The sequence below is a fragment of the Sciurus carolinensis genome, chromosome 8, assembly GCF_902686445.1.
Source record: "Sciurus carolinensis chromosome 8, mSciCar1.2, whole genome shotgun sequence".
NCBI lineage: Eukaryota > Metazoa > Chordata > Mammalia > Rodentia > Sciuridae > Sciurus > Sciurus carolinensis.
In genome coordinates, this window is record NC_062220.1 from 142,644,207 (window position 1) to 142,670,542 (window position 26,336).

General features: G+C 61.5%; 1 protein-coding gene and 1 pseudogene across 2 annotated transcripts; one reads left to right on the top strand and one right to left on the bottom strand.

Moving 5' to 3' along the window:
• The first annotated feature begins 1,538 nt into the window (after window positions 1-1,538).
• On the top strand, window positions 1,539-26,266 carry Ulk1 (unc-51 like autophagy activating kinase 1). 2 transcript variants are annotated; one of them, XM_047560317.1, is made up of 28 exons: window positions 1,539-2,046; window positions 2,428-2,520; window positions 2,594-2,635; window positions 12,284-12,316; window positions 12,583-12,619; window positions 14,891-15,064; window positions 15,309-15,382; window positions 15,636-15,737; window positions 16,023-16,081; window positions 16,157-16,239; window positions 16,662-16,712; window positions 17,182-17,270; window positions 18,190-18,337; window positions 19,247-19,307; window positions 19,493-19,582; window positions 19,873-19,974; window positions 20,546-20,691; window positions 20,782-20,868; window positions 21,200-21,468; window positions 22,022-22,215; window positions 22,467-22,576; window positions 22,660-22,803; window positions 23,387-23,562; window positions 23,658-23,830; window positions 23,910-24,028; window positions 24,343-24,500; window positions 25,103-25,238; window positions 25,323-26,266. In XM_047560317.1, the coding sequence occupies exons 1-28, from the start codon at window positions 1,936-1,938 to the stop codon at window positions 25,376-25,378; spliced, it is 3,117 nt and encodes a 1,038-aa protein (XP_047416273.1). In that variant the 5' UTR covers window positions 1,539-1,935; the 3' UTR covers window positions 25,379-26,266. The 2 variants fall into 2 exon arrangements, with proteins under 2 accessions (XP_047416273.1, XP_047416274.1); XM_047560318.1 differs by having other exon boundaries at window positions 23,661-23,830.
• LOC124990358 (coiled-coil-helix-coiled-coil-helix domain-containing protein 2-like) lies at window positions 5,830-6,285 on the bottom strand (annotated as a pseudogene).
• Window positions 26,267-26,336: the final 70 nt, after the last annotated feature.

Consider the following 26,336-nt stretch of genomic DNA (forward strand, 5'->3'; position numbering starts at 1 on the left):
CAGCTCTGGTGTCCTCTGGCCTCTGTCCAGGGTGGAGAACCCTGTGTTCTGGGGCCTGGAACATGAACTGAGCAAGGCGAAGGGCTTCCAGGAACGATTGCTGGGGGTTCCTCCCAGAGCATCAGGCTCCTGGGCGGCTAGGCTGTCTTCAGCAGCCAGGAGAGGGCCTGTCACAAGAGCCTGCCGCCTGGAACTAGGTGTCCCTGTTTCCAGAGGCTGGGGGTGGTGAGGCCTGCTGAGGTCCGTGCAACTGCAGAAGCAGCGCTCACACATGAGGAAAGCAATTCACAGGAAGGCCAGGCCTGCAGAGTGAGAAGCACTGACCCTGGGTCTCCAGAGCAGTCCTGTCCAGGGCTTTCTGACAGGAACCCTGGCGGTTTTCCTGTCTTTCCTTCTTTCCTAGGTACTGAGCACTGAACCCAGGGGTGCTCTACCACTGAAGTACATCCACAGCCCACCTTCCCCCTTTTTGTGAGACAGGGTCTTGCTAAGTTGCCCAGGCTGGCCTGGAACTTGTGATCTTCCTGCCTCAGCCTCCTGAGTTGTTGGGATCACAGGTCTGTGCTAGAGTTCTGACTGTTTTTCTTGCCTAATTTCTCTGGGTCTTGATTTTCTGATCTGTAAACGAGGGCATCAGATACCTTGGGAATCATTATGAAGAATAAACCAGTTAATAAATATCCGGAGAGAACACTACCTGACCTATTATAAGCTGTTAGGTTATAAACTATTATGTGCACGCAGGTGTACTGCATACACGAAACCTTTCCAATGGTCTCAGCATCACAGCATAGCATGCTTTTATGCAACCTTGCTTCCACTTGAAGTTTGGAGAACTTTACACTTGAGCAGTTACTTAACGCTGCCTATCAGCTGAGTGTTCATTACTCTGCGGGACAGATGCACCAGGATCTGTCGAACTTTTCCTAGGTTAGAAGCAACCATTTTGGCTTACAACCTGACACTATGGAATGCAGCTTTATTTTTTGGCACGGTGATCAAGTCTAAGGCCTCAAGCGTGCAAAGCACCACCGGGGCTACATCTGGGTACTGGATCACTAGTGCCTAACTTCTAACGCGGCCATTCTCATTCTGGCCAGTGGGTTCCTATGCCACATCTCTGGTGGAAACAGGACGGGGCAGCCACAGGACTGCAAAGACAAGGCACACAGGGCAAGATCCGGAGGAAAGAAACCCTATCCCGCCTGGGCTGAGTCCCCCCACCCCACGCTCCCACACGACGGACCGGCCCGCGCCGCCACCCACCAGCCACCAGGTCCGGGGCCACACAGGCCCTGCCTGGTGAGGCCTCGCCCCCTGGAGGCCCCGCCCCTGGAGGCCCCGCCCCTCCACCGTCAGCCTCACCGTGCCTAGGTCCCGGCCTCGGTAGGCCCCGCCTCTCCGCGCCCCGCCCCGCCTCATAGGTTGCCGCCCCTTCCAGGCCCCGCCCCTCCTCCCTTTAGACCCCCTGGAGTCCCGCCCCCGCCGCCAGCCCCTCCCCCGAGGCCCCGCCCCCGCGCAGTGCGGCTGCGCCGGTGTCCCAGGCTCGCAGGCCCGGGCTCCGCGGCTCTTTTGTTTCCCAGCCGCCGACGGAGCCCCTGTCGACGCAGGAGCGCAGACGCGCGCGAGTCGGAGCCGGACCCGCGTCGGAGTCGGAGTCGGAGTCGGAGTCGGAGTCGGTTCGAATTGTCAGCGTCGCAAGGGCGCCGCGGCGGACGCCGAGGGAGCGCGCCGCCCGGCCCGCGGCCCGCGGGGCTGGGACCCGGCCCGGGCCTGCCCGATGGGGTGCGCGGCCCCGGCGAGGCGCCCGCGCCCGGCCCCGCGTCCCCGGCTCCGCGCGCGCGTTCGGGCCGCGGCCCGCGCCTCCGCCTGAGCCCCGCGCGGCCCGGCCCGCCGCCCCGCGGCCCGCTCCCGCTCCCGCGGCCCGCGCTCGCCATGGAGCCCGGCCGCGGCGGCACGGAGACCGTGGGCAGGTTCGAGTTCTCCCGCAAGGACCTGATCGGCCACGGCGCCTTCGCGGTGGTCTTCAAGGGCCGCCACCGCGAGGTGGGTGAGGCGCCGCCGGGGACCGCGGCCGGGCGCTAGCTTCGGAAGCCCACCCGAGACCCCAGCGTGGGAAACCCACTGGGAACCCCAGTCCCCGACCCCAACTCCGGAAGCCTGCCCGGGACCACAGTCTGGGACCCCAGTCCTGGAAACCCTCCGGTTCCCCCAGCCTTAAACTCACTTGGGACCATAACTTGGGGACCCCAACTCCAGAAACCCAGCCTGGGAATCCGAGTTCCCAGCCAAGAGTCCTACCCAGGCTGCCTCAGAGACCCTCTCCTCTGGGATCTCATGCATGTCACCCTGGCCATCTTTGTGTCCCCAGCCTGGGGGCAACCCTCAGGGCGGCTGTAGCTAAGAAGGTCCCTGCTTGGTTTTCAGAAGCATGACCTGGAGGTTGCAGTTAAGTGCATTAACAAGAAGAACCTGGCCAAGTCCCAGACACTGCTGGGGAAGGAAATAAAAATACTCAAGGTGAGCTGGCACCTTGGAGCAGGGGGTTGGCTGACCCTTGCCCGTTCCTGAGAAACTTGAATTTCCGTCCTAGGAACTGAAGCATGAAAACATCGTGGCCCTGTACGACTTCCAGGTAAGGCCTCTGGTGGCTGTGGGAGTGGGGGAAGGGGCGATGCCACCCTACCAGGCCCCAGTGGTCCTGTGCTGGAGCTCTGGTGGGTAGCAGGTGGTCCAGGCCAGCACCTTAGTGTGGGTGGAGGAAGCTGGGCATTGGATTGGAGACAGGTGTCTGATCTGCAGTTCTGAGGCTTCACCTGGGCCCTGGAGACCCTTCTCTCGCCAGTTGGGCCTGGCTCTCTTTTGGTATGGAGAGACTCCAGCTAGTCCACTGCCTGCAGGAGGGGATCGCCAGGGCTGGGTTGTCCTGACCGTGTGGGGCTCACTCCTCCCACTGCCTCCCCTCTGATCTGACCCAGTGGCCCTAACTGAGTCTGGTGACCCAGGCAGGCCCACCTGTCTGGCTGGCTGGGTGTTTGTTGACATTGCCTCAGTGGCCTGCCATTGGCCAGTCTCTCCTTGCGTCAGAGGCAGAGACGGGGAGGGGCCTCAGGAGATTCCTTCTTGCTGGCAGTTGGGGCTGAGCCTGCTGGACTAGAGCAACCAGAGGCCAAACCAGGCCTAGCTGGCCCCCTGCTGACTAGCCAGTTTCCAGTGCTGTCCCCCAGGCCCCTGCGCCCGGAGGTTGCAGGGTTTAGGGTCCCTGGGTGCCTGGCTTGGGAATCAAGACCCAGGACCTAGGTGTGTGTCTGCCAGGCAAAGTGCTGACTAATGGTTTTGAAACCTGTTTACTGAGGCCACGGGACCAGCCCTGACTGGGGGAAGTTCCCAGGAGGCGGTGATGTTTTGGTGGCCTCCGCCCTCCCCTTCCCTCCTGCTGTCAGCTCTGCTGTGGCCTTGGGGGCTGTGACACATTGTGATGTGTGGGCAGCACCCAGGTCCAGGGTGGCAGGGATACCTGGAAAGCCAGGGGAGACATTGTGTTCTTGGTCGAGGAGGCCACCCTCTTCCCCTCCTGTTTTCCTTTATTACCTCTCCCCCAAGTCCACCTCCTTTTTCTTCGTACCCTCCCTTCCTCCATCTGTCCTCTGGCCATGTTTTTAAGCCTGTCCTCAGGACCACACTGCCATGGGTACTCTTCAGCTAATGCTCTTGTGAGGGACCCAGGGCAGAGTTGATGGCCTGTCCTGAACAGGAACAGATCCCTATGGCCCATATCAGTCTGTGCTCCTGCCAGGCCCCTGATTCCTGTGCTTGAGTGTTTCCAGTTTGGGCCCACTGGGACTGGGTAGATGTGGGGCGGGCTGCCGGTGAACATCTCTACAACCCCCTGGAGTGCCCGGGGCTGCGTCCTCCTCCACCCCTGCCCTGGTCCCTGCTCTGTCCCAGTTGGGCTACTCACCTGATTGTGGGCATCTGCCACTTCTCCAGGGTTGGCAATACTGTGGTTTCCTCTGCTCAGAGGAAGTGCTGAGAAACGCCAGCCATTGCCTTTCCTGTGCGGGGCTCTCCCCACTCTCGCCCCACTGAGCAGGTAGTTCCCCTGCATCTGTAAGAGTTTTCTTTGAAACAGACAATAGGACCAGGAGAAAACTACTTGATTTTACAAACCTTTTTTTTTTCCTGACCTGAATTGTACCCAGGGCCTCTTGTGTGTTAGGCAAGCCCTCTACCACTGAGCCACACCCCCAGCTTTTAAAAACAGGTAATCACTGGCTGGGTGACACAGGCCTGAAATCCCACATTTGAGGCCAATCTGGCAACTTTGCAAGGTCCTGTCTCAAAAAACATTGGGACGTAGCTCAGTGGTAAAGTGCCCCTGGGTTCAATCCTCTGTACTGAAGGGGGTAAAAAGGAGTGGTTTGGCTTTTAAAGTCCTACAACACTACAGGTGGGAATATGGTGAAGGTCATTCTCTCTGTCCAGGTGGAACCCCACTGTCCTCTCTTCTGTGAACTATCAGGTTGTTTCTGGGCCTCGACAAGCAGATGTAGTTCTTCCCCAGCACAACATGACCCTGCCTTCACTGATTTTTTTTTTTTTTTTAATTTGAAAGTCTGTGTTGGAGACGACTGGAGGAGTCTGTGACTTACGCAGTGGTCTCGTCTATCAGAAGAGCGGTGCCTCTGGGTCCTTGCTGGAGGGACCACCTGTGCTCTCAGTGGTTTGGAGCCAGACTGGCTCTTGCTGGCACCTAGTTCTGAGTCCTAGGGCAGGTGTCCTAACCTGGGCTGTCAGGCCTGTGGGCTGCGGTCATGGTTGTGGCAGTGGGCCTGTGCAGCCACGGTTCCATGACTGGTTTTGCCAGTCCCCTGCCAATGGGCCATGGCTGTCTTGGGCTTCTGGTGCGTCTAAACGTGCTTGCGACTTTCCTTGGACTTTTGCTGCTTGTAGATCTGTAGAACAGATTCCTAGAAGGAGTCCCTGGCAAGAGGCTCATGTGTTTTAGTTTGGGTAGCTGATGCCAAGTTGCCCTCCAGAGAGGCAATACCAGTGGTCACTCAGCAGCTGGCTCCTGCATCCTTGCCTGTATTCAGCTTCCAGATGGCTTAGCTGGGTGGCCTTGGATGTGCTGTGCCCCTGTGCTGGGCGTGGGGTTCAGTGTCTCCTGATGAGTGTGAACTCTGGGAAGGACCTCCTCCTCTGGCAGAGGTTTGCAACAGGCTCTTGATCCTTTTCTTCCCAAGCTGGATGGGATCGTGGTTAGTGGTGTGGACCCACACTGCCTTTTTCTGAGTCCTGTCTGTACCAGCTGCCTACCTGTAAGACTGTGGTCAAACAGCCTCATGGTGCCCGTGTTGGTGTGAGGTAGGAAGGTAGTGGTGAGGGCTTGAGTTAGTCCATGCTGAGTGCTTAGCTTGTGCCTGCCGAGGAGGAGGTGCTATGTGAATGTCGGAGCTCTTGATGCATTGAGAGAACTATTCCTTTGTGATAGGTTGCAAGTAGTTCCCCAGGTTATTTTATTTTATTCATTTTATTTTTTATTTTTTCAGGAGAAAATCACTTTATTCTAATAAACTCAAAGAACATCAGAACAGCTGGCTTAAGGGGGGCACACAAACATTTGACCAGCCCCAAATTCTGACCCAACTCACTGAACTTCCATACAGTTAGAACTCTTTTTTGCTGCCATTCAGAAACATGAAGCTATTAGGTGAGGCTTTACACTGCAGTTTTACATTGCATACTTTCACTGTCGATTACATTTTTATGCTAAAGTAATTTGGTCATCAGAGTCGATTTTTCATTTCTTCAGTTTGAGCCTCTCCATCAGACTAACCCGTTAGCAATTCTGCACTGCTTCAGCACCTCCTGGAAACCTCACAGAGCTTGACATCAGCCTGGTTCTGGGCACACTCCAAAAAGTGTTTTATTTCATAAAAGCAAGGGCCACCAAGCTGCTGCTGCTGTGCTGACTGGGTTCCCGAGGCTCCTGGTGGGTGATATCGGGCTTTGAGGGCTCCGCAGCACTTCCTCCGCTGAGGCCCCCCATGATGGCATGGCCCAGGGCGTGCCCCACAGCACAGCCCACAGCCACATCCGCCACAGTGGTCACCATCTGGGCCACCAGACCTCACTGCCGGGGTGCCGCAGCAGGTGAGCCCGCTGCAGCTGGCGGGGCTGCTGCTGGGGCTGGCCCAGGTGCGGTGCAGCTCTCATTTGAGGGACCAGGCTGGCTGACCGGTGTGCTACGCGCCAGGTGCGGCTCCAACTTCCATGCAGCATGCTAACTGCACGTTGAACCAGCTTCCCAACTCTGTTTTTTTCTTGTCTATGAGGTTATTTTTGTTTTTGGTATGTTGGTGGGGTTCTTTTCTTCTTTTTTTTTTTTTTTATGTTTTTTAGTTGTAGATGGACACAATTCTTTTATTTCTATGTGGTGCTGAGGATGGAACCCAGTGCCTCACATTTGCTAGGCAAACTCCCTGCTACTGAGCTGCAGCCCCAGTGGGGTTGTTTTCTTTTGTTTTTGTGCAGTGCTGGGGATGGAACCCACTTACTAGGTAAGTGCTGTACCGCTGAGATACACCCTGTGCCCTGTTGGGGTGTTTTTGTTTGTTCGAGCTGCTGATGCTGTGGGATTGCAAGTGTAAGACCAGCTCAGCCACTTAGCAAGGCCCTAAGCAACTTGGCAAGACGCACTTTCAAAATTAAAAGTTAGAAAGGGCTGGGGATGTTGCTCAGTGATTGAGTACCCGGGTGCAATCCTTGATACCAAACAAACAAACAAGAGATAGCATCAACTTGAATTTTGCTGTTTTTTTTTTTTTTTTTTTTTTTTTTTTTGGTGGTGCTGGGCTGGAGACAGAACCCAGGGCCTATGTGTACTAGGTAGGCAGTACCACTGCCTGTGTGTACTAGGTAGCACTGCTACACCCTAGCACCTGTGCTCTCCTCTGAGTCCAGACTCGAGGCAGTTGGAGCGCCTGGCATCTGTGCTGGGGGTGGTGTGGGCAGTGGTCTCATCCCCTGTCTGTGTGCAGCGACTGGCCTTGTTCGTGTTCCAGGGGAATGGGCACTGCTGGAGTCAGGGTGTGGAGCTGCAGACACTGACCGGCACTTGCCAGTGTGCTCTGGAGGGGGTGGCAGCCGTGGAACTTGCTGATGGTGACCTCCTGAGGCCAGCACGCCGTCTGTCCAGTTCCCTGCAGCCAGACGCCTTGCCGGGTTGCCCAGCTGTGACTCACTGAGCCCTGCAGACAGACCCTGCTTCCCGATGCACCTGCCAGCCAGGGTGTGAGTCAGTAGTACCTGCGGCAGCAGCAGGGGCTTGGCTCTGACCCCTTCCCTGAGGGCACCCTTGTGGGGGCAGGGGGCAGCAGTGGGGGCCCTTGTCCATTTAGTCCTGTGAGTAGGGCCCCAGGTTCTAGGCAGTTTTGCAGATCGCCTGTCTTACCAGTGTTTTTACATTAGGCAGTAACTCGTCAACATCCCACCAAGGGTTGAGAGGCAGCTGTCACATGAGAGTTGAAAACTCAGTCATCACCTTGAGGAGCCATAGGATTGCTTTTCACTTTTAAAAATTTCTGTTTATGTTTGGTGCCAGGGATTGGATGGGGTGCTTAACCACTGGGTGTTTTGCTTTTGTTTTTGTTTTTTTAATCTTGATTTGGAGCCAGACTGCAGCAGATGGACAGCTCCAGTCTGGCTGTTCTTGGCACCTGGTTGTAGTCCTAGGGCAGGTGTCCTAACCTGGGCTATCAGGTCTGTAAACTAGATAGCCCAGGTTGGGGTCTAAGTTACTGAGGCTGGCCTTGAGCTTGTGATCCTCCTGCCTCAGGCTCCTGAGCCACAGGGATTACAGGCATGTGTCACTGTGCCCAGCTGAGTGTGGCTCTTGACACCTACCTGTGCTGGACCTTGAGCTAGAAGTGAGATCCCTGCTTTTGTCACTGGGTCAGGGGTCTCCTTTTCATGACTGTGGTGTCCCCCAGTGGGACTGGTCCCTGTGTGTGTCTGTCACTGAGTGGTGGAGTCTCAGCTCGGCGGTGGATAGACTGCATCAGTCAGGGCGGCCAGGTCTCGCAGGGATGTGCAGCTTGTCTTCCTGAGGGACCTCACCAATCCTGGCAGTGTCCCCTGCCTTTCTGCAGAGGTTCCTGCCTTCAGGGGTCAGGCCACTCAGTTTTGCACAGCCAGTGAGCACTCTGGGTTCAGGGGCCTGCCCAGAGGCCATGTAGGACAGCAGAGAGGCCGAACGTAGGTCAGGGAGCACTGGTAGGCCGCTGCAGGGGCTCCCCAGGATGCAAGGCCTCTCTCCTGGGTGGAGCCGGCGCCTCTTTCCTTTTGGGACCTGTCCAGGAAACGCAGCCTGTGGGGGGAGAGGCCTTAAAAGGGTTGCAGCTGTGGCTTTGCTGCCTTCTGGAGCCCAGGAGGCTGCCCCAGAGGAGTTAAGTAGGTCAGCCCTGCCCACTGCCCACCAGACCAGAGTGGGGTTGCCGAGGGTGGGGAGCCGGGATCCTATTAAGCAAAGCACCTTAGTGCCCCAGGGGTGGGGCCGCCTCCTACGTGCCTGGATGCCCGTGCTGCTGCCCGGACACTGCCTCTGGGACCAGCTTTGCCTCCTGTGGAGCAGGTTGGTCCCCAGGGCATCGACGCTCTGCCTGTCAAAGACTTCGTTCCGTCATCCGGCTGACTTGCTAAAGGGGTGTTAACCGTCCTTCAGGGGCCGCCCAGCAGCCAGGTTGGGGTTTGCCTCAACTCCCCATCTGTGTTCTTTCTCCCCATAACGGATGGAGCTGCCTGTTGGGCTGGGGTGAGCATGGAGAGGACTGTGCAAGGCCTGCAGCCCCGAGCAGCCTGTGTGCGAGGGCAGCTCCCAGACCTGCCCCGAGAGTGAGGCCGGAGCAGCCGCTCCCCCTGCTCTGACCTTGTGTGCTGGGGCAAGACGGGCCCTCCAGGTGTCCATGGGGCTGTCTGGGTGCCAGAACCTGCCTGGTCCTTGCTCCCTAGGGAACTCGTGAAAACCCAGTCCTGATAAGCAGGGGCTTTGGAGGTGGAACCTGATGCCTGTTCTGGGTGGGCCCAGGGCTGGGCCAGGACGGATCAGCTGTGACCACCAGGATTGTGCTCTGGTTTCTGGCCCCAACCCTGCAAGGGCTCCAGAGAGAGCCACTTCCCACAGGGAGGGTCCCCAGTGGCTATGGGGTGGGGCTTGGAGTCAGGTCTGGGCATGTGGTTCAGGAGAGCCCCCACCTAGGTTCCTGGAGGTCCTGTTGGCTTTGTGGTTTGGCCCAGTTCTTGTCCCTGCCAGGGGTGGAGGCAGTGTGGCAGGGCTGCCCTTGGTGGGCAGTGCAATCCCAGATGGCTACTGACTTGGTGTTGGCATCAGGCAAAGTTGAGGGTGGACATTTGAGTCAGCTTGCCTGGGCTGGCCCTGCACTGGTGCCTCTGGGCAAATCTAACTTCTGGGGGCTTTGGTCAGCATCCTTGTTCAGGCCTGGAATCTGAGTGAGTACTGGGGGGGCGCCCAGAGTACAGGCCCTGTGACTACAGGTCCCAGGCACCTGTGTGGAGCTCTGTCCTGGGCAGAGGGGGTGGGCCAGGAGCCTGAGCTGGTCTGCAGCCTGGTACTGTTGGCCTGGTCCTGGGCCTGGGAGCACTTCTGGGAGAGGCCAGGCAGGGGCTGGGCAGGGGCTCAGCCAGGGTGTGTGGGAGGGCGATGGAGAGGAGGCTGGAGTGCTGGGACTCCATACCCCTGTGGCTGCTATGAGTCCCAGGACAGCCATCAAGGTTTCAGGGAGCAGTGAGGCAGACCAGCACAGCAGGTGGGGTGGTGGCTGCAGGGGTCTACTGGAGGGCAGGCCTTCAGCGTGCCTCTTGACCCCTGAGGGGCTGGCCAGGAGCCTATAGGTGTGGGAGCTGCAGTCCCTAGCACTGTGGAGAAGACCGCAGTGCTCGGTGGGGAGAGGCAGGGCTGCGGGTGGGTGTGGGTGCAAGGCCAGGGCCTGCTGCCGTGTGGGTGTGCGGGGGTCTCCTGGCATCAGGGAGCCCTGTCTTTCTGGAGAGGCAGGAGCCTGCTGTTGTGTCTCATGGCTCCCCCAGTGGGAGAGAGGCAACAGGACCTCTAGTGGCTTCTGTCTCTGCAGTCCTGGTGAGTAGCTTGGGGATGTGACCTACTCTGTATATCCCTGTCCCCACTCCACCCCCCGCCTGCCTCTCTCCCCGTCACTGTCCCTGCTTGCTGAGCCACACCCTAAGAAGTGTGGTGAGACTGAGAACAGGCCTGAGTCTCCCCCTTGGCCATCCTCCGGCAGCATCCCGCATCCCTGGTCACTGGCTGGGGCGCAGAAGCTCCCTGGACAGGGCCTTCCTGGGGGTGGCAAGAAGAGGGGTGGGGGCTGCTGCTGCCAAACCTATTTCTGGGTCCTTTTCTCTGTCGCCTTTTGCTCTGGTCATTCTCCTGGTTCTGACTCTAGTCGGGTTGTTACCACCTTGGGCTCTCCCTCTCTCCTGGTGTCTTATTCCTTGTGCCTCCATCCTCTTCTGTCACTGTCTTGGTCCTTGACTGTTCCTCCATCCTGTCCTTGTTCCTCTCTCTTGGTCACTGTCCCACTGTCCTGGTCCCTTGTCTCTGGCCTTATTCCTGTGGTCTGCTGCAGTTAGGGATTCTGAACTCACCTGACCTGCGCTCTCCCCCTCAGCTGGCCTAGAAAGCTCAGGCAGGAGGCAGGGCCAGTGCCAGGGCTTCCTGTCTCTCACCTGGGCTGGGCAGGTGAGTTCAGGTACGGACTTGGGGAGCAGGGCACACAGGCCTGCATGGTGGACAGCCCCCTTGTCCTGTCCCCTTGTGAGTTCTCCTTACTGGGCTACACCCTGCCTGTAGAGCCTGGCGTGCAGGGCCGGGACTTGTCTGAGCTGTGTGCCTCGGCCACCATGAGCACACCCCATCCCCTGCAGCTCTGGGACTTGGGGGGACTGTGTTTGCACCCTGGTGTCTCTCGGCGCTTGGTGTACATCCCTAGGAGTTGTACGTGCAGGCCTGGGCCTCCCGGGGGCTGGCGTGCTGAATAGGTGTCAGGGGTACTAGGTCCTGCCAGCTGGGAGCAGGCCATGTCTGAGAGCGTGCTTGGGGCCTGGCGCCCGGCTGCTGGGCTGGCCATCGTGGCCTGGGGCTTCTGAGCCGCACTCCTCCATCCCCCGTGCTGGGTGCCAGCTGACCATGGGAGCTTGGGGTCAGTGCGCCCTTTTCGCCTCCCCCTGTGCAGTCAGGGTGCTGCACGTTGGAGTGGGGAGCAGGGTATGTGCTTTCCAGGTGCCCCGGGATGGGGTCTTTGTGCTGCAGGATGGAGCAGAGGCTGGTGGTGTCCGGACTACTTGCCCCGCAGGCCCCAGGCCCAGTCCTGTGCTCTTGGGTGTGGGGGGGTCTTGCTCTTCTGGCAGGCGGCCTACCTCAGGGAATGAGTGTCACCTGCACACAGTCTCGGGGCTGCCTGGCTCAGCTGGCCTCTGGGCCTGGTGCTTGTCAAAAACTGGGTGAGGAGTGAGTGAGCCCTGTGGGGTGGCACTGCTTCAGGACAGAAACGGGGTGCCCACTGGTTATCAGGTGTACCAGGCTGGGCTGCTGCAGTGGGCCCATGTGTGTCCAGGGCTTGTGCCGCTGGACACAAACATGAGTCTTGTGTGAGCTGAGAGCCAGTCGGAAACCAGCCTGCTGGGCAGTGGGCAGATAGCTCAGGGCGCCTCTGACTGGAAGCGTCGCCCCCCAGGCAGCAACCCAGGCCCTTCAGTCAGGGTCTGGGTCCTCCTGGCTGCTGACTCAGCCCAACAACAGCAACCCGTAATCTCTTGTCGTCCTTGGTTCCAGAGCCTGAGGGTCAAGGCCAACCTGCGCCCAGGCCTTGGCCCTTCCCACCCAGTGGCTCCTATTGGCCAGGAGTTACCATTCAGGCTGAGCCCTGTCAGCCTCAGGGACAGGGCCCTTCCTCTGGCAGAGGCCCTCTGTCCTGGGTTCATGCTCCACCCTGGGCCCTCCCTGCTGTCTGTTGCTCCTGTCACTCAAGCCCATGCTCAAGCCGAGGAACATAGCAAACACGCCCCTTCAGAGTCCACCTGGCTGCAGCGTCCTGTCCTGACCCTGCAGAGTTGCCCAGGCCTGGCCACATCCACTCTCACCGAAGCCCCATGGCTACCTGGAGCTTGAGGGTGCCCGTGGTCGCCAGAGCTGTGCCCTGGTGGGAGCAGGTGGCCCTTCTCCCACCTCATAGCATTTTCTCTCTCACAGGAAATGGCCAATTCTGTCTACCTGGTCATGGAGGTGAGTCCTTATGGGGCCAGGTCAAGCTTGGGGTGAGGCAGTCCCTTGTCAACAGGGGTAGAGGCTCCATGTATTAGTGGACTGATGCCCACAGCACTGGGAGACACAGAGGGAGGGAGGTGGTGGGTTGGGGGTGGTGAACGCTCACCCTTCATCCCTAGCAGGGGTTTGGACCCCTGCCATGGAGAGTGGGTGTGGGCTGGGATCGCCGGGCGGGCTGGAGGGGCCCTGGCCACACCCTGATGTGTGGTGCTGGTCTTTTGCAGTACTGTAATGGCGGGGACCTGGCTGACTACCTGCACAGTGAGTGGGCACTTCACAGCTGAGCCGGGCAGTGCTACCAGCCCAGGGGGTGGCTCGGCAGATGGGAGGGGACCCTGGACACTTCAGGCTCCTAGGACACCATCCTCCGCCTGTATGCTCCTTCACAGCTTATTGAGTGCCTCCCAGGTGCTGGACAGAGGCCTTGGCCAGGGTGGTCAGAGGACTGTGCTTTCACAGCAGAGGCTTTGGTTGGGGGGTGGGCAGCTGTGAGCAAGACAAGCCCAGAGGGTGGAGAGGGGTGTGCTGGGGGCACCGTGGAGGCACGTGGAGGCTGTGGTGTGGGGCCTGCAGCTGGAAGGGTGCCTGCAGCCTTGGTCTTGTGACATGGCAGGAACAGTGGCTCTTGACCTGACTGGGGCTGAGCTGACTGGCCACGTGGGAGATGGTTGTGCAGAGGGGCTGGAGGGCAGGAGGGCCCCAGGGCTGCAGCTGGGAGGCCTGGAGTGGTGGGCTGTCGGTGGTGTTGGCAGGCCCTGTGCAGTGCTGCCTGGGGCTCCTCGGACCCTCCCAGAGGCTTCCCGGAGGCTGCCCTGTGTGTCAGAGGGAGGAGGCTGAGGACGTTCCCTCCTGGGATGGAGGGGACACCTTTCAGTCTGCTGGGAGCTCGGACAGAAGCCCTCAGACTGGAGATCTGTGAGCCGCAGGAATGCCTGTTCTTGGCTGCGGAGGCTGCGCGGGCCTTGCCCTTTGGCCCTCCCCCTTGGTGGCTTCTATTTATCTTTAAAGTTTTATTTACTTTTACAGACTGCATTTTATTCGTTGTACAAAAATGGGTACAACTTTTCAATTCTATGCCTGATTGATGGCTTCTTGCTGAGGCTTCGTGTGCCGGAAGGGACAGATGGGTTCCCTGGGTCCTCTCAGAGAGCAGGGGTCCCCATTGCTGGGTCACAGCCCTTCTCCATGACACTGTGAGGGAGGATTTCAATGTGTTGATTTTGAAGGATGCTGGCTGGTGGCTGAGCTAGCAGAGCGGACTCCAGGTGGGGAGGGCCCACTGAGGCAACCCAGGTGCTCTGTAAGCAAGGGGCAGTCTCTGAAGTCAGGGCTCCTGGCCCTTGGGTCACTAGCAGGGATACAGGGGGCATCAGCTGGCAGCTGCCAGGCCTACCATGTGGCTGTGCCGTGCTGTCTGCCCAGTATTTCTGCTCAGTATTTGCTTCTGTCCCCATGGCTGCCAGGCTGCCTGCTGGGCTGTGACCTTCAGTGATTGGCAGTTCTTGGCTAGTTTCCAGGCTCCGCAGGTGTCAGGTTAGCTCCAGGCCAGCCTGCTTGGGAGGGGGTGCAGGGTGCTCCTGCAGGCAGGTCTGTTATAGGAAAGGAGGTCCCTGTGACCGGAGTGTGAGTGTGGGCTCTCTGCCTGGCCCACCTGTTTCCGAGCGACCAGGTTGGGTGAGCTACCCCGGGGAAAAGGTTGGGGACCCGGTTTGGATTTTAACATGAGGTGAATATGCGGATATCTCTGAGGTGTGTGTGTATGTGTGTGTGTATGTGAGAGAGAGAGAGAGAGAGAGAGCGTGTGTTTGTGTCTTCCTATTGTGTGTCTGTGTGTACCCGTGGTGTGCATGTTTGGACTCTGCTTGCCCTGTCCTGGGTGGCCGTCCCTATCATCTCCTTCCTTGGGGACCTGGGCACTGGTGACAACATGTGCTCCTGCTCCCTCCCAGGCTTGGCTGCCCTGCTTGCATCTCCACATCTGGCCCTAAGCCACCTGGTAGCCCAGCTGGGGCCACTGGAGCTGCCCTGGACACAGGGACCTCCTCGCTGACCCCAGGCCCACTGCTGGCAGGACTCAGGGCCTCCTGGGACTCTGGGCAGGGTCTCAGCTCTGCCTCAAGGTTACTTGCCCAGTATTCAGTTCTTGGAGGGCATGGCGGGCCAGAACCCTGGGGGCTCGCCCTAGAACCCCTGGCCATGCCGGGTGCTTGTCTGCGGGGGAGGAAGATACTAAAAGGCCCAGATGGTCAGCTGTAAACTGAGAAGGAGCAGTGGCGGATGGTCAGGCTCAGAGCTGGCAGTGGTTGGGTGGCATGGAGGGGGAGGCCCAAGGCGGCTTGTGGGGATGACAAGGAGCAGGCAGTCTGGAGTTGAGCAGGAAGGTGGACCCCCGGAGGCTGTGGGAGGAGTCCGGACTCTGCTCTGGTGCCTGCTGTGTGCTGGGCGGTGCCTGTCTGCTCCTGGGCTGTGTGTCCATGTGGAGTGTTTTGGGCAGCAGTGGCCAGTGTCCGCTGAGCCCACATCTCCTCACAGCCATGCGGACCCTGAGCGAAGACACCATCAGGCTCTTCCTGCAGCAGATTGCGGGTGCCATGCGACTGCTGCACAGCAAGGGCATCATCCACCGTGACCTCAAGCCCCAGAATATCCTGCTGTCAAACCCTGGAGGGCGCCGTGCCAACCCCAACCATATCCGCGTCAAGATCGGTGAGGCTTGAACTGTGATCCCAGCTGCTCAGGAGGCGAGCAGGGGCGTTGCAAGTTCAGAACCAGCCTGGGCACCTTTGCCACCCGCCTTGGGATAAAGAGTAAAGAGGACTGGGGTGCAGCTCCGTTGTCACCCTGGGTTCGATCCCCTGCATGCCCTGAAAGAAAGACCAGTGAGGCCCAGTCAGTGGTGGCCCCTGGCTGTGGCCAGCCCAGGCTGAGCTTCCCGACGCCTCTCCTGCAGCTGACTTCGGGTTCGCCCGGTACCTCCAGAGCAACATGATGGCAGCCACGCTCTGCGGCTCCCCCATGTATATGGTGCGTGGCCCCCTCCCTGCCGCATCCCCCTGAGGAGGGCTGGGGGGGGTGGCCTGGTCACCCCAGGCCCTTGAGGGTGCCAGCCCCTGGTTCTGCCCTACCTGTCCAGAGCGGAGTCCTTCTAGGCACCGGGGCTGCCGCCAGTGTGGTAGTGCCTTTCCGCCAAGTCTGCTCTGGCTGGCTGGTCCTGGGCTCGTGCCTGCGTGGCACCTGCTCCTGGCTGCCGTGCCCTAGCGCTGGCCCGCTCCCACAGGCCCCCGAAGTCATCATGTCCCAGCACTACGACGGGAAGGCAGACCTGTGGAGCATCGGCACCATCCTGTACCAGTGCCTGACGGGCAAGGCCCCCTTCCAGGTGCGCCAGCCCCACTCCAGAACGGGGGGCGGGTGTGGAGTGAGGGTCGGGCTGCAGCACTGCGTCCTCTGGGACCGCTCCCACCTGCAGCCCTGGGCGCATGAAAATGCCACACTTCTCTGTGGTAGGCGAGCCCCGCCTGGCTGGGGCCTGCAGCGGGAGGCGTGTGTGCGACAGGCACACGAGCTGCTTGTGGTCCTAGCCAAGGGCCAGCCGGGGAGGGGACCAGGCGCAGCAGGAAGCAGGGCCCTGTGGGCACACAGCCTCACACCGTTGTCCCACCAGGCCAGCAGCCCGCAGGACCTGCGCCTGTTCTACGAGAAGAACAAGACTCTGGTGCCTGTGTAAGTCCCCTGACCCTTGGTCGTCCGCCCGGTGCCCCTCCGGCCCCCATTAACCCTGGCTCCCTTGCCACCCAGCATCCCCCGGGAGACCTCGGCACCCCTGCGGCAGCTGCTGCTGGCTCTGCTGCAGCGCAACCACAAAGACCGCATGGACTTCGGTGAGTGCTGGCGGCTCTGCTGCTGCCAGGCTGGCTCGGTGTCCCAGCAGCCTTCCCACCTGCCTTCCCCACACTCCCGTGCCCCTCTGCAGCTCCCCACGGGGGCAGTACTGCCTCTGGTCCCTCTTCGCGCGGTCGGCCTGAGTCTGGGCACCCAGGCCCGTGGGCCTCACTGTGGCACCTGCGTCTCTGGGCTGGCACGAGGGGTCCCCAGGTGCCTGAGCTCCTTCCCTGGCAGCAAGGCCGGCAGACCTGGTTCTGCCTGGGAAGCCCCACCCGGCGGATGGTGAGGCCAACCCAGACTGACCGAGGGGCCATGCTGTCAGCTGGAGTCCCACCTCTGTGTCCAAGGGACTGGGGGGCCTGCCCGACCTGCCCACCTGGGTAGGAGACAGTCCTGAGGCCTCGTTCTTCCTCTCCAGAGGAGTTTTTCCATCACCCCTTCTTGGATGCCAGTGCCTCCATCAAGAAGTGTAAGTCCCTATGGGTCCCAGGGCCCCAGGAGGGGCCTTGAGGTCCTCTCCCGGTCAGGTTAGGTGTCTTATGCTGGGCTCAGGACTGGGGCACAGAGAATGGGCCTTGTGCTGGGCCCTCTCAGGAGGGTAGGGGTGGCCAGTGGCTCCTTGGCCCTGCTGCAGCCTGGGCCCCAGGACTGGGTGGCAGGTAGCCATGGTGGGTGTGTGCAGGTGGGTCACCTGCTGCTGACTGCCAACTGCGTTCAGGATGCGGTGGGGCTGCTGAGGGTTGGTGCAGGTCACAGTGTAGGTGGGTGGCTCAGGAGGCCTTCCTCACCCTGCCTCCCACCGGTCAAAGGCGAGGGAGCAGTGCCAGGGTGCTGCCATGGAGCCTGTCCAGGCTGGGCTGGCTGACCGTGTGGCCTCAGCTGGCCCTGTCCTCTGCAGGGGTTGGGCAGAACGCAGACTGACCCATGCCCTTCCCCAGCCCCGCCGGTGCCTGTGCCCTCCTACCCAAGCTCAGGGTCTGGCAGCAGCTCCAGCAGCAGCTGTACTTCTCATCTGGCCTCCCCGCCGGTAAGTGGGCCTGTTCCAACCCCTGGCCAGACTTCTGCTGCACCGCTGCTTCCCGTCATGGGAGGGCAGGCGCACGTTCTGCTGGAGGGAGGCTGGCAGCCGGCCGTGCACCTGGCCCCTTGGGTGCAGGGGTGGGCAGGGACATGCAGCTTTGGCTGGGGAGTGGTTGCCCCTTCTTAGGGGGCCCTCGGACTCAGCCAGGTAGAGCCCTGTCCATCCTCTGAGCACCTGCTCCGGGGAGGGGTGTTCCCGGGGATGGTGATGAACTGGTGTACAGGCTCTGGCCTCTGTCCAGCGTGCAGTAAGGGGACAGTGCCTGTGCCCTTGGCATGAAGTGTGACCACAGTGGAGCTGCCCTGAGCAGAGCTCTGTGCCTTGTGTGTCCTGGTTTGGACCTTCTAGTGCACTGTGTGTGGGCCGCAGCCTAGGACCGTGCCTGCTACAGAGCTTCCCCACCAGATTCCTGGCTCTGCTGTAGAAGCAGAGAAGTGAGGTACAGGGGACTGGTGGCAGGCTCAGGCCTTTGGGCTGCTGCCACCTGGTTGGGGTGCTGTGAGCAGCTCTGGAAGGCTATGTGCCCTGTGAGGCCAAGGCCCACTGTGTGTCTTAGAATTTAAAGAGCAGGAAGCCAGCTGGGCACAGTGGTGCTGCACACCTGAGGCCGAGGACCGCAAGTTCAAGGCCAGACTTTTCAACCTAGTGAGACCCTGTCTCAAAATAAATAATAAAAAGGGCTGGGGCTGGGGCTGAGTCTCAGTGGCAGAGCACCAGTTCCATCCCTCATTACCCACCACAAACTAAGGAGCAAGGAAGGTAGGCACAGGGTGGGGAGGAACGGCCAGGCCTGTGGCTTGCTCTCGGAGGTGGAGGCCTGGGCCTGGGCCTGGACCTGGCTCACTGGCCCTCCTCTGCCCTCCAGTCCTTGGGGGAGATGCCACACCTGCAGAGGACGCTCACATCCCCAGCAGACACAGCCGGCTTCCTACATGGCTCCCGGGACTCTGCTGGCAGCAGCAAGGATTCCTGCGACACAGACGACTTCGTCATGGTCCCAGCCCAGTTTCCAGGTCAGGAGACCTGCAGGCAGGAAGGAGGCTCTCCCTGAAGGGCTTGTTGGTGGGCAGAGTGCAGTGGACGCATCTGCAGGATGTGCGTGTGTACTTGTGTGGGGTCTCCCTGGGGCAATCAGGAGGGGCTTCAGGAGCCCCCCTAGCAGCTCAGCATGTTGGTGAGTCTGTCTCTGCTGAAGGGCACCTGGAGTCCAGGTAGGTCCACCTGTTGGTCTGCAGGCATCAGAGGCCCAAGACCCCAGACCTGGGCCACCCAGGCAGGGTTTGCTTCTATTACCCTCGGCCAGGCCCTCTGCAGGCAGAGTGTGGCCCTCCCCGCCAGGCTGTCCTGTCCTCCTGGGGCTCCCATGTGTGTCCAACACTCCCGCCTCCCACATCACAGACAGTTGTTCGCTCCTTGGAAGCTGCCCTCAGTAGCCGGGCTGCCCGCTGGGATGTGCAGTTCACTGCAAGGTCCTGTGCTGCCCCTTCCTTGCTCTGGAGACCTGGCTGACCCTGGTGTCAGCCAGGAGCAGCCCGACTCACACCCTGGTCCTTGGCATTTCCAGTCAGCTCACACTCAGGTGGGGGGGAGTTCGCAGTGCTGGCCCCTCACCAGGGTGGGAGCCTGGGCATCCCTGAAAGGTCAAGAGTCACCGTCCTCACCACCCATCCCAGAGTGAGTGGAGGAGGGGAGGAGGTCCTGGTCTAGGAGGTCCTGCGGTGGGAGAAGTGCCAGGCAGTGAGAGGGTCCCCGAGGTGGGGGCTGCACCAGGGTCCCCTTCGCCCAGTCTGCATCGCCTGGTCCAGGTCCCACCCACAGACACCAGGCCTGCTTACAGATACCCTTCCCAGAGCCTCCACCCGTGTGTGTGAGAGAGTTGGGGGACGGGGACACCCAGGCCAGGTGCTGTCTCCCACCCACAGGTGACCTGGTAGCTGAGGTGCCCAGTGCCAAGCCCCCGCCGGATAGTCTGCTGTGCAGCGGGTGAGCCCTGTGAGGGACAGGTGGGCCTTCAGAGCGGCTCATGTCAGCCCTGCCTAGTCCACCCCAACCTTGGTAGAGGCCATTTGGGCAGGACCAGACTACTGGGCTCAGTGATGGCCAGGGAGGGAGAGCCCAGGGTCTGTGTCACATTGGGTGAAGGTACCTCCCTGTCCTCTGCCCACTAGGAGCTCCCTGGTGGCCTCTGCCGGCCTGGAGAACCACGGCCGGACCCCATCTCCCTCTCCCACCTGCAGCAGCTCCCCCAGCCCCTCTGGGTAAGCAGAGCCAGGTGGGGGCCTTCCTCTGCCATGGCTGTCCCTCCCTGGCAGGGTCTGCTGTGTCTTGCTCTGCCTTTGTTCAGACCTGGCTAGACCCCAGCCCCACAGGGAGGATCCCACGGAAGGCTGTGTACCAAGGGGTTGGTGGTGAGGGTGCCCACTGAGGACGTTGCCTGCCCTCTGACTGGGTCTCCCTCTGGGCCAGGGGCCGGCTGGCCCTGCCCTAAGCTGTCTGGGCCTGCTGCACCCCAGCCCCCTTGCTCAGCAAGCCCACCCTCCCTCCACAGCCGGTGCGGGGCCTCGGTGCCCATCCCAGTCCCTACCCAGGTGCACAACTACCGGCGCATCGAGCAGAACCTGCACTCCCCTGCCCCACCCCAGACGCCCCGGTGAGTGCCGCTGGCCTCTGGGGCCAGCCCCTGGGTCGGATGCTGGCTGTGCGTTGTGGGGCTGCAGTGCCATTTCAACAGAGCTGGCACGTGTCCTAAGTTTACGAAACCCTGTTAACTCAGTGATGCTTAATCCCTAACCACCGAGCCACGTTCCCAGCCTTTTGTATTTTTCTTTTTGAGACAGGGTCTCATAGGTTGCTTAGGGCCTCACTAAGCTGCTGAGGCTGGCGTCACTGGGATTACAGGCAGGCGCCACCATGCCTGCAGTTTTGCCAATTTTGACAGAAGTAAAGGAGGAGGAAGGGGTGCTTTCTTTGTAGTTCACGGGAGGCAGCTTGGGCTAGCAGTTGTCCCTGTGGGGACTGGGGTGAGGGGACCTTGGGAAGCACGGCTCCCAGCCCTAGTTGGCATCCTGCAGAAAGGTGGAGCTGGTCAGCACCTGGTCAGTGCTTGCTGGCAAGGCCACTGCATTGCCTGGGCAGCACAGTGGGGAGGAGCCGGGGCGTTGCCCTGGCTCTTCTGGTGTGGCGTGAGGGACTGGGGGCCTTACCTCTTGCCATTTCTGCAGATCCTCTGCCATCCGCAGGTCAGGCAGCACCAGCCCCCTGGGTTTTGCCCGAGCCAGCCCATCTCCTCCGTCCCACCCCGAGGGAGCTGTCCTAGCTAGGAAGCTGTCCCTGGGTGGGGGCCGGCCCTACGTGCCGTCACCACAAGGTGAGCCCCTGGCCTGGGAGTGTGGGGCTGTGGAGGGAGTCCACAGTCTCCTTCCTGGTCTGACCCTGGGACCCTTCTTTCCTCCCCAAGTTGGAACCATTCCTGAGCGGCCAGGCTGGAGCAGGGTACCCTCCCCACAAGGAGCTGAGATGCGGGCTGGCAGGTCCCCGCGTCCAGGTAGGAACGGTCAGCCTGGGCCTGAAGACGGGAGGGGTGGACAGAGGGCCAGGCTGGCTGGTCTCCTTGCTTGGGGATCCTCGGGTCACAGAGGTACCTTTTGGCTCACTACCTCTTCTACTGCACAGCTCTGTGCCCCTGGACAGGTTTCTCAGCCCCTCTGTGCTAGTTTCCTTGGTTGCAAAGTGGAGCAAGGGCATCACCTGGAGTGGCCGTGGGGCACAGAGATGAGTGTGGGGCCAGGGTGTGGCGGCAGTGGCCACGTATGTCCCTTTTCTGGTGTGCCTGCCTGAGGACCTCGGAGGTGCTGAGGCCTGTCCCCTGTCCCTAGGCTCTTCTGTGCCTGAGCACTCCCCCCGGACCCCTGGGCTTGGCTGCCGTCTGCACAGTGCCCCCAACCTGTCCGACCTGCACGTTGTCCGGCCCAAGCTCCCCAAGCCCCCTACAGACCCCCTGGGAGCGGCTTTCAGCCCACCGCAGGCCAGCCCTGCCCAGCCCGCCCCTGCTCCGCAGCCCTGCCGGTCCCTGCGGGGCTCGCCTAAGCTGCCCGACTTCCTGCAGCGGAATCCCCTGCCCCCCATCCTGGGCTCTCCCACCAAGGTAAGAGCCACGGCACAGCTTCTGGGGGGCCGAGGAGCCTGGGGAGGTGTGTGCAGGTGGCCAGTCCTGAGAGGGACCAGGTCCTTCAGGCCACTCGCCCGGGCTTGTGCTCAGGTCACTCAGCCTCTGTCAAGGGCTGACCAGTCCCTGGGGACCTTGTACCTGCCTTGTGTTGAGGCCTTGTAGAGCGGGGACTTGTGGCTGGCCCTCATGTGACAACCCCCATGGCCGCCCTTTTAGAGGGGACACGTTCCAGGGAGCTAGACGTGGGCTGTGTCCTTTCGGCTCTGCTCTGGCTAACTCCCTGTGGCAGAGGCACAGTGGCAGGACTGGTCACTCCCTAGGGTGTGGGCATTGAGGTGGGCATGGTGAGGGTGGCAGCCATGGTGCCGGTCTGGGGAGCTGGCATGGCCACATCTGCTCACTAGCCAGCCGCTGGTCACGACGGCCTCTGCCCTGCGCGCCGGCCTCATGCAGCACCCCTGCCCCAGCCTCACACCCTCTGCGGGGGCTGCCGGCGGGCAGGAGTGCTCAGAGCTGCCTTGTCCCCCAGGCCATGCCCTCCTTCGACTTCCCCAAGGCCCCCAGCTCCCAGAACCTGCTGGCCCTCCTGGCCCGGCAGGGCGTGGTGATGACACCCCCACGGAATCGGACGCTGCCCGATCTCTCAGAGGTGGGGCCCTTTCAGGGACAGCAGCTGGGCTCTGGCCTGCGTCCTGCCGAGGACAACAGGGGCCCCTTTGGCCGGTAAGTCGGGGTGGGAGGCAAGTACCCCAGCCCGTCCTGTTTCCAGCATGCTGCTGGGTGCCCATGTGGTGGCCTCAGTGATCCTGGCTCAGACCTGGCAGGCCTGCAGCCAGCCCTTCCCTGCTGAGCCCCTCCTGCCTGGCTGCTGGAGGAACCTGCCCTTGGTGGGTGGAGGGCTGTCAGTGTGGCCATACCTGGCCTGCAGGGAGAGCTGCGCTGGGGGGCCAGCTGCTCACGGCCAATGCCTGCAGGTCCTTCAGCACCAGCCGCCTCACTGACCTGCTGCTTAAGGCTGCGTTTGGGACCCAGGCCTCGGACTCTGGCAGCACAGACAGCCTGCAGGAGAAGCCCATGGAGATTGGTGCGCCGGGGGCCGGCGGCGGGCTGTGGCTGGGGTGTGGTGGGGCTGCCCAGCACAGGCCCTGAGCCCGCCTTGTCTCCCAGCACCCTCTGCTGGCTTCGGAGGGAACCTGCATGCAGGAGCCCGAGCTGGGGGAGCCAGCAGTCCATCCCCTGTGGTCTTCACCGTGGGTTCTCCCCCCAGCGGGACCACACCGCCCCAGGGACCCCGCACCAGGATGTTCTCAGGTGAGGACCAGCTGGGGTGTCCTTCACTCTAGGCTGTGCCGAGGCCCTGGGATGGGCCGAGGGAGATCCCCATTCAGTGCCGCCTCCCAAGGTGCCCAGGCAAGTCAGTAGGCAAAGGTCTGTGGCTCTTCTAGATGGTACGTTGAGCAGGGATGGTGCCAGGATGCTGACCCCTGGCCAGGACACCAGCCTCCACCTCCAGCCCCCTGACAGGCTGTCCTCTGTTGGCTAGTTGTCCTGGTTTGACACAGGCCTGGCTGGGCTCTGCCACTTGCACATTGAAGGTGGGGGTCTGCTCCACCCTCGGGGGCCCTCCTTCAGCACCCCTCCTTCCCCTGGGCAGGAACCCTCACCCACATGGCCTCAGTTGCCCACCTGGGCAGATCTGGGCCCAGCCATGTGGAGCTGCGGTGCCCAGGTGGGCTCCTGTGGGCCCAGCCCTTGGCCTGCTGTGCCTTCCCTGCAGTGTGCGCAGGTGGCTTGTGATCCGAGGCACAGCTGGGCCCTGGCATGAGGTGAGGGCTGGGGCTTGTGGAGCAGGCGAGGGTGGGGCTGCCTCCACCATCACAGCCTCTCCCCATAGTGGGCTCTGCCGGCTCCTCCTCTGCCCGGCACCTGCTGCCCGGGGCCTGTGGCGAGGCTGTCCCTGAGCTCCCTGCCCCAGGCCACTGCTGCAGCTTTGCTGACCCCCTCTCTACCAACCTGGAGGGGGCTGTGACCTTCGAGGCCCCTGATCTCCCCGAGGAGACGCTCATGGAGGTGAGGCTGGCGGGGTGGGGGTGTGAGGGAGGTGGTGCAGGGGCGCGGCGGGCGTGCCCGCAGGAGCTGGCAGTGAGCGCCCCCTCCGCCCGCAGCAGGAGCACACGGAGACCCTGCACGGCCTGCGCTTCACACTGGCCTTCGTGCAGCTTGTCCTGGAGATCGCTGCTCTCAAGGGCAGCGCCAGCGAGGTGGCCGGGGGCCCCGAATGCCAGCTTCAGGAGAGGGTGGTGGCCGACCAGATCAGCCTGCTGAGCCGCGAGTGGGGGTGGGTGCTGCCCGGGGGGGGGCCGGGGGCAGGGCCCTGGGGCCGGACTTGTGTCTCTGACCCGCTGGCTGTCCCACAGCTTCGCCGAGCAGCTGGTGCTGTACCTGAAGGTGGCCGAGCTGCTGTCCTCGGGCCTGCAGACCGCTATTGACCAGATCCGGGCCGGCAAGCTCTGCCTCTCATCCACTGTGAAGCAGGGTGAGGGCTGTGGCCACGTGACGGAGAGCGTGGCTCCAGAGAGGCAGGAGCCAGTGGATGTGAGAGCGGGTGGCGGGGGACGGGTAGCAGGGCCGCACGGCAGCCCCAGCTCCCTCCCAGGTGGAGGAGCAGCTGGTGTGGTGCACTGGCGTCAGGCTGGGAGCCCTGGGCTTGCAGTGAGGCGGGCGTGTGCTCCCTGCCGGGCACCCTCCAAGCCAGGGTGGCCCAGCCCTCCAGCGGAAGTGCCCTGTCACGCCGCCACCCTGGACGAGGCGGCCAGGCCTTACCTGACCTGCCCCTCCCCCCCGCCGCAGTGGTTCGCAAACTCAATGAGCTGTATAAGGCCAGCGTGGTGTCCTGTCAGGGCCTGAGCCTGCGGCTGCAGCGCTTCTTCCTGGACAAGCAGCGACTGCTGGACGGCATCCATGGCGTCACCGCTGAGAGACTCATCCTCAGCCACGCTGTGCAGATGGTAGGCAGGGGCCGTGGGGACCCCAGGGGACCCCAGTGGCCCCCGGGGCTTTGGGCTGCTGCTTGTCTCTGGGTTCAGGGAGCCACAGCCGGATGGCAAGGCGTCCCCTAGAGCCTGGCCCACGGCTCGCCTCCACGGCTTCACCTGGCCACACCCTCCATGAGACACTCCTCCAGCTAAAACAAGAGTCCTGCTCTCAGACACCAGGGTCCTAGCTCGCCTGTGTGTCTGTGTGCTTTCCTGGGGTAAGATGCTGGACACACAGGGACGGCCTGCCTTCCGCTCCCCGTCAGGCTGCTGTCGGGGCGCCTTGTCACACCGAGTGAGCACTCTGGGCCCCATGACCAGCATGATCACACTGCCTGTCTCAAACCAGGCTGGCGAGTGTTCCCAGGCCACGCAGAGTACGGTGGCCACGCTGGGCTGAGTGGGGCACCTAGCTGCAGGAGGCACCTGCCACTTGGCCTCAAGAGCAGTATGGATGGAGTACTTGGCTTGCCGCCCCATGACGGTGGCTTCAGTGTGTCCCCTGCTGAAGAGGGTGCCACACTGCACTGCCACCCTGGAGCTGGGGCTGTGGCCAGCTCTGCCCTTGCCCACAGGTGCAGTCGGCTGCCCTGGATGAGATGTTCCAGCACCGAGAGGGCTGCGTGCCGCGCTACCACAAGGCCCTACTGCTGCTGGAGGGGCTGCAGCGCATGCTCACGGACCAGGCTGATGTCGAGAGCGTGGCCAAGTGTGCGTGTGGGCGGGCCGGGCCCCGGGTGGGCAGGCGCTCAGGTGGCCCTGAGGCTGCCCAGCTCATGTTCCCTTCCTCTGCAGGCAAGCTGTGCATCGAGAGAAGGCTCTCAGCCCTGTTGACTGGCATCTGCGCCTGACCCCCTGCCTCGCGTGCTGTGCCCGAGGGGCTGGATCCTCTGCAAACCCTGTGGGGTGGGGTCCACGTGCTGGCCAGACTGTCGGGACAGGCCTGCCAGCCGTGGCTGATGGATGGTGCTGAGTCTGTGCTGCAGGCCCCTGGCAGGGCCACTAGGTGGAGCCATGGAGTTCAAGCCCTACAGCGTGGTGTGTCTCCTGCTTCCCAGGCTGCTGGTGTTTGCTGGAGGCGGACTACAGGGTGCCAGGGACGGCTCCCTCCCTCTGCAGGATTTCCAAGCTTGTTCCCTGTGGCTGCCTCCCACAACGGGCACAGGCGCCGAGAGGTGGCAGGTGGTGTGTGTGGTACCTGCTACCCTCTGAAGCCCAGGGCAGCCCTGAGGACAGGCAGAGCCCTGAGACAGCATTGATGTGTCCATGCCAAAGCAAGCTCTTCCTCAGGGCTCACTGCCCAGTCGCTTGCCCAGGAACAGGGGTGTGTCCTCTGGTCTCCACTTGTCTCTATAGGAACTGTCCCTCTGAGACCACCCACCCAGCTTTGTGAATCACCTGAGCACTTTATGCCGACAGACTGGAGAGCTGCAGTGGACAGTGCCGACTGCTCAAACCACCTCCTGCTCTTGGGTGTCGTGCACATGGACATGCGTGTACACTCGGACACGTGTGTACACTCGGGTGTCGTATATATGCGAACAGACCGTGAGGTGTATGTGCACGGCCTTCCAGCTCTTGGTTTGGTCCTGGAGGACAACAGAATGCTCCCTCCAGGGAGATGCTGTTCTGGTATTGAAATGCGCCTTTCGGGACAGTGTGAAGCACTGAGCTTCCCGGACTCAGAACCGATGTACTCTTCCACACTTTACTCCTAAAATGTGTCTTATTTTTCTGCAGTTCTTTTTTGTTGTTTAAAGAAGAGAATTCTAGGCGTTTGAGGATCGTTCTGGAAGGGTGGGTGGGCCT